This window comes from Epinephelus fuscoguttatus, linkage group LG10 (assembly GCF_011397635.1).
Source record: "Epinephelus fuscoguttatus linkage group LG10, E.fuscoguttatus.final_Chr_v1".
Taxonomy (NCBI): Eukaryota; Metazoa; Chordata; class Actinopteri; order Perciformes; family Serranidae; genus Epinephelus; species Epinephelus fuscoguttatus.
Window position 1 is genome coordinate 2876970 of NC_064761.1, and position 12088 is coordinate 2889057.

Sequence of the window (12088 nt, forward strand, 5' to 3'; positions counted from 1 at the left end):
TGTTAATATATTGATCATGTCTAATTAGTGAGTGTTAACTAAAGGTAAGACCTCCTTAAGTAGCCCAGTTGGGATGGGGTCTAAGGGACACGTTGATGATTTAGATGAAGAAATCACTGCGGCCAATTCTTGAAGAGAAATCGGGGAGAAGCAATCTAGATATATATTAGGTCTTACAGCTGTATTTGAGGTTAGATAGGTACTATCTGAGGACAGGAGGTCATGAATTTTGCCTCTAATAGTTAGAATTTTGTCATTAAAAATGCTCATAAAATCATTACTGCTAAGGCCTAAAGGAATACAAGACTCAATAGAGCTTTGACTCTCAGTCAGCCTGGCTACAGTGCTGAAAAGAAACCTGGGTTATTTTTGTTTTCTTTTATTAAAGCTGAGTAATAGTTTGCTCTGGCATTGCGGAGGCCCCTCTTATACGTTTTGAGACTGTCTGCCCAGATTAAACGAGATTCTTACAGTTTGATTAATCGCCAATTCCTTTCAAATTTTCGCGATTTTTGCTTTAACTTACCGGTTTGAGAGTTGTACCAAGGAGCGAACTTTCTTTGCTTTGTTAACTTCTTTTTAAGAGGAGCTACAGAGTCGAGTGTTGTTCGCAGCAAGCCTACGGTGCTATCGACAAGATGATAAATACGGGAGAGGTTAAAGTCGGTACGGGAAACCTCTGTTACTGAAGGACTTGGTATTGAATTTAACGATGGAGTAATCATTTCCTTAAATTTTGAGACAGCACTATCTGATAAACATCTAGTATAGTAACTGTTGCTGAGTGGCGTGTAATCGAGTAAAAAGAAATCAAAAGTAATAAAATAATGATCCGATAGCAAGGGATTCTGTGGAAAGACTGTTAGGTCATCCATTTCAATTCCATATGTAAGAACTAGATTGAGGTTATGGTTAAAACGGTGAGTGGGTTCATGTACACCCTGACTGAAGCCAATGGAGTCCAATAATGAGATAAACGCGGTAGCCAGGGAGTCATTATCCACGTCGACATGAATGTTAAAATCGCCTACAATAATAACTTTATCTGATTTAAGAACTAAACTGGATAAAAACTCTGAGAATTCAGATACAAATTCAGAATACAGGCCAGGAGCATGGTACACTATAACAAATAAAAGTGGCTGCGAGGTTTTCCAGGTCTGATGTAAAAGACTAAGAACGAGGCTTTCAAATGAACTATAATCTAGTTTAGGTTTAGGGCTGATTAACAGACTAGAATTAAAAATGGCTGCGACTCCCCCTCCTCAGCCGCTGCCTCGATGAATGTGGTTATTATTATGACTGGGAGGAGTGGATTCATTTAGACTAACATATTCATCTGGACACAGCCAGGTTTCGGTGAGTATGAGTATGATTGTCTGAAATTAATTTGTTTACTAACACTGCTTTAGACGATCGAGACCTGATATTCAACAGTCCGCATTTAATTCTCCTGTTTTGTCTTTCTGTCACAAAAGAGGTTTTAATTTTTGTGAGGTTGTTATGCACAACTCCTCTTTGTTTAATATTGGATTTAAATAATTAAGATAGTCGGGGGACAGACACCGTTTGTATAAAATTATGAAAACTATGGCTGGGTAACTGAACTAGAAGCTCAGAGAGGCATATAGGACTGCAACTCTGAGTCCTGATCTCAACTCTGGGTTGTCAGGGATTTGAATTACTAATAAAAATTTGCCAGGTTCCTAGAAATGAGAGCAGCTCCATCCAAAGTGGGATGAATGCCGTCTCTCCTAATAAGACCAGGTTTTCCCCAGAAAGTTTGCCAATGATTAACGAAACCCACATCGTTTGCTGGACACCACCTGGACAGCCAGCGATTAAATGATGACATGCGGCTAAACATGTCATCACTGGTCAGATTTGGGAGGGGTCCAGAGAAAACTACGGAGTCTGACATCGTTTTTGCATATTCACACACCGAGGCAATATTAATTTTAGTGACCTCCAACTGGCGTAACCGGGTGTCATTTCCGCCGACGTGAATAACAATCTTACTGAATCTACGTTTATCTAACACTCTTCTTACCATTGAGACCCCTCTTCCTATTTTACTTACAATATGATCAATATGTTTAGACCATGTCAAGTGCTGATCTACAGTTATGCCTTGAAGTTTAGTCCCATAAACTTGTTCAATAGGAATGTTTTCAATTTTTAATATCAAAACAGGTTCATCTCTCAGTGGATACCTTGACCCAATAACAATAGATTTAGTTTTCCCCACATTCAAAACCAGTTTATTTTTAGTTACCCATTCTGACACTAAACTTAAATCCTGCTGTAACTTTTTATTTAACCTAACTGTTGATGAATCTGCTGCATATATTGTACAATCATCTGCATACATTGCAGTTCTAGTCTTATCAAGAACAAGTGGGAGATCATTCACAAAAATGGAAAATAATAAAGGTCCAAGACAGCTCCCGTGGGGTACCCCACAATCAATACATATATTTAATATCTGACAAACTACCATTAAAATAAACAGCTTGACTCCTATATGACAAATAGCTCTGCATCAGTTTCATTGCAGACAAACTAAAACCATACTGTTTGAGCTTTCCTAATAACAAAGGATGATTAATAACATCAAATGCAGCACTAAAATCAAGAAGAACGACACCCACTAATTTCCATTATCCATTATCCATATCCATACGCTATTCATCTGTCATTTGTGTCAGAGCTGTACATGTGGAGTGCATCAGTCTAAATGCATGTTGAAAATCATTATTTAACTTGTTATTATCAAAATAATATTGAATTTGTTCAAAAATAATTCTCTCCATTACTTTTCCTAGAGCAGGTAACAAACTAGTAGGTCGGCAGTTCACCCCAGAGAAAGATGCCGCAGGATTCTTTCGTAATGGTATAACTCTGGCAGTTTTCCAAGCCTTTGGGTAAACACCTTTCTCAATACATAAATTAAAAATATAGCACACAGGAACAGCAATTGAATCAGCAGCAATACTGAGAAATTTAGCATCAAGGTTATCCACACCTGGTGGACTATCCTTACCTTTATACAGAAGCCTAATAACCTTATTGATTGTCACCTTTTCGATGTTAAATTCGCAATTTTTATTTATCATTATTAAATTCTTAATTAATATTATTGAGACATCATCATTTACATGTGTCATATTTCTTCTCAAATTATTCATTCATTCATTCATCTTCTAACCGCTTCATCCTCTTGAGGGTCGCGGGGGGAGCTGGAGCCTATCCCAGCTGACATCGGGCGAGAGGCAGGGTACACCCTGGACAGGTCGCCAGACTATCGCAGGGCTGACACATAGAGACAAACAACCATTCACGCTCACATTCACACCTATACGGACAATTTAGAGTTATCAATTAACCTAGTCCCCAATCTGCATGTCTTTGGACTGTGGGAGGAAGCCGGAGTGCCCGGAGAGAACCCACGCTGACACGGGGAGAACATGCAAACTCCGCACAGAAGGGCTCCCACGCCCGGGATCAAACCGGCAACCCTCTTGCTGTGAGGCGAGAGTGCTAACCACCACACCACCACCCTTCTCAAATTATTAACCTTATCATAAAAATAATCATTAAAATAGTTAGCTATATTTAAAGGCTTTGATATGAATTTACCGTCCACCTCAAGATAAGCAGGATTTGATCCGGGCATATAACCCATTATGCCGTTCATTACATTCCATAGTTTTTTCTTATCATTCTTCACGTCTTTGATTTTAGGTGAATAGAACAAATGCTTTTTCTTTTTGTTAGCAGCAGTTACATAATTTCTTAAATTCATATAATTTTGCCAGTCCGACTGAAGGCCTGACTGAACAGCAACTTTTTTTGCATCATCTCTTACCATCATTAGTTTTCTCAGTTCTGTCCAGCCACTGTTTGCTACTCACAGTATATTTCCTTAGAGGGGCATGTTTCTCTAACACTTGTTAGAGATGTAACAATGTACAATGTATTAAAGTCACCCAGGGCATCATCTGGATCCTGCTTCACAAGTACAGATTCCCAGCATACATTTTCAACATCCTCTACAAATGCCTCTTCACTAAACAACTTCAATGACCTTCTGAAAACTTTAGGTCCTGCTTTTGGAACCTTCGTTTTCCTAACTTGAGCAATCAAATTGTGACCACTAAACCCCACTGGAATAGATAACTGCTTAGAAAGAAATGACTAAAGTTAGTGAACACATGGTCAATACAAGTTGCTGTTGCAGCACCAAAAATCGTTACACACACTCTTGTTGGCTTGTCAACAATTTGCATTAAATTGGCCACAGCCAATAGCTTATCTCTGAGTGGACAGCCATCCATATTCCAATAAATATTCAAATCAGCTAATATATGAATCTCATAATCAAGATCACACACTTCATCAAGCATCGCATATATTACATCCAAATAATTTACCCGTGCATTCGGAGGTCTGTAGCAGCAGCCTATCAGCAGAGGCCTCAAATTAGGTAAATGAACTTGTATCCAAAGTGCTTCAGTGTCAGCGGACATTAAATCATATCTTATTTTAGCTGGTATGTGAGACTTAAAATAGGCTGCAACACCACCTCAAAATGCATTTCTGTCCCTCCTAAATATGGTAGGCTATATCCATGAACACTAACTACCGAGTCATTAATTGTATCATCCAAGTGAGTTTCAGATAATGCTAATACATGAACACCTTTAGATAAAATCTCAGCAATATCAGTAACTTTATTCCTTAGACTACATGATATGTGCCATTCTCAGTCCCTTTCTTGGTAAACCATCCAAACTCTGCATAGTATTTTTGGTAGTTTATTATTTCCTTCCCTTGCATATGAAGACTAGTATTAGACAAGAGACACAACAGACATGCAAATACCCATACAAACATACACACAAATAACAGAATCATAGAAAACATAATCTAATTTGTTGTGACACCCTCAAAATATTCTAATTTACAATTTGGGAAATAAAGACAGACATAAACAAAAATGTCCTAAAATAAGCACCAACCAATTTGCCACTAGGACCAAATAGACTACAAGGCTAAAAACAACAACAACAACAAAGCAAATAGCCTAAACAATATGTCTACAGCACATTTACAATATCCAGCCACATTGGCAGATTTCCAATCCTATTCATTAAAAGTAAAAGTAAGACTAGTTCCATCAGCAAGCCATGTAATAGCCTAATATACGCCACATTGGCAAATTTTAATGAATTAAACTATTAACACTCAGCATTTAATTTACAGCCAGTTGGTCGGTTTCTCAATTTCAATGAAAAGAAGTTAGCCTACTTTTTAAATCATAAAACGCATTTTAATAATTGTTTTTTGCAACAACATTGACAAATTTTCTTAAATAAGAGTGATAGGCCTACTTAATAACCAAACACCGAAACAGCGCAGTCGTAAATATATATATATAAAAAAAATATATAGGCCTACAGCCCATTTACAAATTTTGCCAATTCCTATAATAGAAATAGTCTTCTCATTACACTAACCCCGCAGATTAACAAACACCATAACAAGAGCAAGTTTCCCATTCAAGGGTGCAAGTTTTCTGCCTTACTTATGTGTGGGAAGGCTCACTTAGTTTCCACTTAGTTTCACTTAGTTCCCAAAGCTTGAAGCAAAGTCTCAACTGCAAATGTGTGTTATATGTGCAACAGCTGTATCTGAATCGAGCCCCTGTCCCTCCCTATTCCTCTTCCCTTGTTGTCAACGCCACCACAGCTAATGTCTGCAAATTGAGCGCCCTGCAGAGCAGCATCCATACTTCCCAGACCCATCATAATAAACAGCCAGGTAATGATAATGTTTGCCCCAAGCCTCAGCATTGTTTGTCACTGTTGTGATATCAAACCACTATTCTCAAGTTTCATACACTGTATTCTGACTTTCATTAGATATATTCTGACTTTCATTCACTATATTCTGACTTTCATTCACTATGTTCTGACTTTCATTCAAAAGGAAGCACAAGTGATTGTGAATCAGTTTCACCTGCTTTGGTGCAAATGAAAGTGACAACATGTGCAATAAAGAGGCAAAAGCAAGACAACCCCAAAAAAGAGAATGGTTTTGCATGTGGTGGTCACAGACATTTGCTCTCTCCTTATCCTTCCTTACTGATTCTTCTTTAGTTTTGTGTTCTGCTCCTCGTCACCACTGGCAGCATGAGGTGGTACGGGTGGTACCTGCAGCCCAATCAGGTTGCATAGGTAGTTCAGCTCCTCCAGGATGGCAACTCCTTATGTGAAGTCATTTTGTTCTCAACAAATCATACAATGTACATCAGTGAAGATTTTCAACACGTCATTCATCAAGACCTGATGTGTGTTTTAAGTGTTCCCTTAATTTTTTGAGTAGTAGGCCTATATATATATATATATCTATATATAAAGTTATATGTATACTCTTCCTATAGTGCAACTTTTTAAATATATTTCTCTATGTTATTTACCATTTTATTGTTTATGTTCTAATCTAAATATTTTTATTTGTTTGTAGAATGGAGGAGGCTACAACTACATCCAATAAGAGACCCAAATAACTACAAAGAGACACAAACTAACTTTAAAGACACAGAAAATCACAAATGCATAATCAATGCATAAAGACATGCATAATAATAATAATAATAATAATAATAACAATTTTAAAAAAAGAGGCAAACCCACCCCCATCAGCTCTCGTCTGTTTGTCTTGCTACCGTGTAGGAGAAGTGGAAGGACCTTTGTGTGTGTGTGTGTGTGTGTGTGTGTGTTTAAGTTGCATGATAGTATGTAAAGGCTGATAAAGTATAGGAGTAGATATAAGCTGAGAATGGCGTCGCTATATATTTTGGTTGGCGTGGCCGTTCTGATGCGTCACGCTGGCAGAATTACACTAGATTATGTAAAATTAAATTTAGGGACGTAAAGACATCAGCTCTCGTTGTTTTCTGGTCTCGAAAAGTAGAAAAAACCCGACAGTATCCGAAGATCCCAGCAGTGAGCATCGTGATTTGAATGAACGGACCAATCACCGACCTCGCCGAACGGAAGCCGCTGGCTGTCCGTCACTCTTGCCCAATCAGCGCGCCGCACCGTTGTTTGCCTTGCTTTTTGAATTGAGCTCTAACAGCAGGCAGCCACCTAGTCGGGACTTCTATGAAGTAGCTAGCTGTCAACAACCTAAAGCAAACACATTTCGTTTATTTGGACTATTTCTCACGCACAAGGGCAGCATGCATTGACGACGGACTTGAGATACAACGTAGAGATGTTACAGATTTTCTGAGTTAGGACCGACGAGGAATGTTCAGGAATTCTTTATTGTAACGTTATTGTTGACTTACTAGCTCGGAAGTTAGCTAAGTTAGCCAGAGAGCTTAGTGAAATTAACTAGCTGACAGCTAGTTTAGCTCCTCTCGTTGCCCTTACTTTTATTCCTTTATCTAAGGTACCGGCCACCAAAATAGTCGGTAAGTTTGGTTTACTTTGATTTTGACCTCATTGTGCTGTTGAAAACGCACCATATAAAGCACTTAACGTTAGCTTAGCTAAGTTAGCCTCTGTGACGTTAGGCAAAGGAAATTGCCTTGGTGAAAGCAGCAAACGTTAACTTTGCTATTGTTAAATGAAGTTGGATACAGGCTATCCCTAAAGTTATTCCCCCGGTTGGCCTTATCATGCAAGTCTTTTTGCCTATTGTTTTACACAAAGCATGTCTTAAACACGAGCGAGTTCAAAGTGCCGTTAATTGCTTTTGGTATCAACCTGATTAGTGTAACTATTTAATTATAAGAAAAAGTGTACCTTCATTGCTTGTTTTACGTTTATACCACAGTACCTTGTACTTTGTTTTAGCCATGAGTGTTTATCTCAGTCTGAGATTTACTGCACTTGCACAACTTATTTGCAATGACAGGTATTTTTATGAAGCCCACTAGATGCTGTTGTATGGCTGCGGTTATGTAAACAACCAAACAAATTGAAAGTTTCAGTATAAACTTCTTTTTCACCTTGCCTAGTTATATCAAAGTTATCAGAGTTCACAAATATGTTGCTTTCTCTCCAGTTGTCAGACTTGGGTAGTATTTGTGTGTGAAATCATACCAAGTTGTATCTCTTGCCTTTAGTTTGACAGTTATCACCCATCTTCTTTTCTTCCTTATTGCTTTACTTTCTCTCTCCTCTCTGCCTTGCCATGTTCTCCCTCTGTGCCCCTCTCTGTTCGTTTCCTGTAACTTTTGATAACTTGGACAGTTTGGTGCCTCCATAAGTTGCTGCCATGGCTGACAGCAGCATAGTGACTTTAGGGACAGCTCGGAGTCTGCTCGTGGATTCTTCGGTCTATGATTCCAGGATCGCCGAAACCACCAAGGACCATGTATTTCTGGGCATGGCATGTGAAGATGGGGAAGGTCAGTCTGCATGGCTTACCATTTTTTTTCTTCTGTCCCTTCTCCTCTTCCTCCTCCTCCTCCTCCTCCTCTCTAAATACCCATACACTTTCAGTTTCAGCAGAGATTATACTCTAATGTGTAAAAATCAGATTTTTTTTTTATTTAAGTGCAACCCATAATGCTAGTACTCTAACAGAAAGGCACACAAGGGGGGTAGATTGAAGATGGATTATTGCACATCTCCGAAAGTTATAATGATTTATTCATAACACTGCTTTGTCACTTTTATGACCCAGCCGAAACCTGCAATATTTCTAACAAGCTTACCCAAATACCTGACCACATCACTAGTTTGTACAAATCAGGGCTGTTTGCATCCTTAGATTTAGCAAAGTAGCGCTAATCTGCTTTCTTGTTCAGCTTCTCTCTTAGGGAATATTATACTTGCTCTTTGACTGGTCCATTCTTGTTTTTGTCTCTGTTAAAGAGGCGTGTCCTAAAGAATGGATGCTACTACCCAGAATGCAATGCGTCATGATGCTGTTGCCTATTCTCTATTTGTAGTCTACTCTCATGGATATATAAGGACAAAATATCAGAAACACATCTTGGTGTTACACAATACCATCAAACACAAACTACAGCCTCCAAAATGACCATGAAGTTGAATCAGTCAACACCTCTCTAAAATGGTTTAAACAGTGCTGAACTCTATTACCTGAATGAAGGACTTATTGCAGGGCCCTTATTTTACGGCTCAGCATGGTCTGTGTGAAGACCATGTGGGTGTGTGCATCACTGTCCGTGACAGTCAATGTTAACATACTCACGCCTCTCTCTCTCATCTGTGTGGGAGTTGTCATTGGTCTTGGACACCAAAGAACACTGTGGACTAATTGAGAGCAATACACAGATACCATAAAAAAAGCAGGGAAAAGCTGAACAGGTTCTCACTTACATAAAAAAGGGTAACAAAAAAAGGACACAAAGCTGTGTCTAATGGAGTGGGTGCTGGATCAAAGAAATATGCGGCCAAATAGAAACAAATGATCCACATCAAGAAGCTCCTGATAGAAGCATTTTAATGCTGTGTAATGTTTTGTACACATAATACAGTCTTTGGTCCAGGACTGTCTTGGCGGGGGTCTGATAAAATCAGTGTTTCCCCTGGCAGGCTGCCAGGCCAAAAACATCATTAAATTTTTTTTTATTTATTTAATTTTTTTTAACTGGAAATATCCTTTTCAGTGTTTTCACTGTATTCACTCTGCAGCAGCACACCACTGTGAGTCCATGAATTAGACTGTTGTCTATGGTTAGTTCACATGTCTGAAATAACAGCAGGAATGTGGAGTATCTGTTACCTAAACTGCTTAAGTCAGCTGAAAGTTGAACTGAAGATAATGTCTGTAGTCTAGTGTTACAATCAGACTTGGGTAGTGAACAACAATTTCAGTTTTCAATTTCAATTTCAATTTATCTATAAAGTCCAATATCACAAATCACAGTTTGCATCACAGGGCTTTACAGCACACGACATCCCTCTGTCCTTAGGACCCTTGCAGCGGATAAGGAAAAACAGAGAGATGCAGGACAGACGATTATGACAGTAGCTTACAACAACGATAATAAAAGTAATAATATTATAATTATTATTCCGACTATTGTGGTACAATACGTTGAAAGTATATATTAATATCTGATAGTATACATATGTGACAATAATCATATGTGTATAATAACAGTAGAAGTGTGACTAATGATAACAGCAGCAGGAGGCATCTGGCAGGACCGTGGCAGCAGCACAACCACACACGTCACACTATCCAGGCACTACTGCGATATAAGTTAAACTGCGAGAGAGTGGAGCACAAAGGCTCTGGAGAATAAGCCGAGTTAGCAAGATGCAGAGAGTGAGAGAGAGAGACAGAGAGAGAGTGAGCGAGCGAGAACGGTGTATTATCGGAGGTCCCCCGGCAGAATAGGCCTAAGTCAGCCTAACTAGGGGCTGGTACAAGGCAAGCCTGAGCCAGCCCTAACTATAAGCTTGATCAAAGTGGAAAGTCTTAAGTCTAGTCTTACATGTGGAGACGGTGTCTGCCTCCTGGACAGCAACAGGAAGATGATTCCACAGGAGAGGAGCCTGATAGCTGAAGGCTCTGGCTCCTGATCTACTTTTGGAGACTTTAGGGACCAGAAGTAACCCTGCATTCTCAGAGCGCAGTGTTCTGGTGGGATAATATGGCACTATGAGCTCTCTAAGATATGATGGAGCCTGACCATTTAGAGCTTTATAAGTTAACAGTAGGATTGTAAATTCAGTTCTGGATTTTACAGGGAGCCAGTGCAGAGAAGCTAAAACAGGAGAAATATGATCTTGTTTCTTAGTTCCTGTTTGTACATGTGCCACTGCATTCTGAATTAGCTGGAGAGTTTTTAAAGACTTATTAGAGCTACCTGATAATAGGGAGTTACAGTAATCCAGCCTAGAGATAACAAAAGCGTGGACCAATTTTTTTTGCATCTTTTCGGGTCAGGACAGGCCTAATTTTCGCAATATTATGCAGATGAAAAAATGCAGTCTGTGAGATTTGTTTTAAATGAGAATTAAAAGACAAATCTTGGTCAAATATTACTCCGAGGTTTCTTACGGTAGTGCTAGAGGCCAGAGCAATGCCATCTAGAGAAACTATATCATCAGATAAAGAGTCTCTGAGTTGTTTGGGGCCAAGAACAATAACTTCAGTTTTGTCTAAATTTAACATCAGGAAATTGGTGCTCATCCAGGTTTTTATGTCTTTAAGGCAATTATGAAGTTTAATTAATTGATTAGTTTCTTCTGGCTTCATCGATATTTGTATCATCCACATAACAAAGGAAATTTACAGAGCGATTTCTAATGATATTACCTAAAGGAAGCATATAGAGTGAATAGGATTGGTCTGAACACAGAACCTTGTGGAACTCCAAAACAAACTTTAGTACGTAAGGATGACTCATTATGAATGTGAACAAACTGAAAATGATCAGATAAATAAGATTTAAACCAGCTTTGTGCAGACACTTTTAGGCCAATTAAATGCTCCAGTCTCTGTAGCAGAATTTGATGGTCAATTGTGTCAAATGCTGCACTAAGATCTAATAAAACAAGTACAGAGATGAGTCCTTTGTCTGAAGCAATCAAAAGATCATTTGTAATTTTAACTAGTGCTATGATGCACTCTAAATCCTGACTGAAATTCCTCAAATAACTTATTATCATGGAGAAAATCACACAGCTGGTCTGCAACTACTGTCTCAAGGATCTTTGAAAGAAAGGGAAGATTAGATATTGGTCTATGGTTGGCTAACACCTCTGGATCCAGGGTGGGCTTTTTTAGGAGAGGTTTAATTACAGCTACCTTAAAAGACTGTGGTACATAGCCTGTTAATATATTGATCATGTCTAATTAGTGAGTGTTAACTAAAGGTAAGACCTCCTTAAGTAGCCTAGTTGGGAAGGGGTCTAAGGGACACGTTGTTGATTTAGATGAAGAAATCACTGCGGTTCCTTAAATTTTGCGACAGCACTATCTGATAAACATCTAGTATAGTAACTGTAGCTGAGTGGCGTGTAATTGAGTAAAAAGAAATCAAAATAATCAAATAATGATCCGATAGCAAGGGATTCTATGGAAAGAC

General features: G+C 38.7%; 1 protein-coding gene across 6 annotated transcripts in view; it reads left to right on the forward strand.

Moving 5' to 3' along the window:
• Positions 1–7151: 7151 nt before the first annotated feature.
• Positions 7152–12088, forward strand: part of ect2 (epithelial cell transforming 2) — a 100455-nt gene continuing 95518 nt past the window's right edge. For all 6 annotated transcript variants that reach the window (XM_049588014.1, XM_049588019.1, XM_049588016.1 and 3 more), the window contains exons 1-2: positions 7152–7483; positions 8268–8425. In XM_049588014.1, coding sequence (XP_049443971.1) covers positions 8293–8425 — 133 coding nt within the window. In that variant the 5' untranslated portion in view covers positions 7152–7483; positions 8268–8292. The remainder of the gene's footprint in view (positions 7484–8267; positions 8426–12088) is intronic.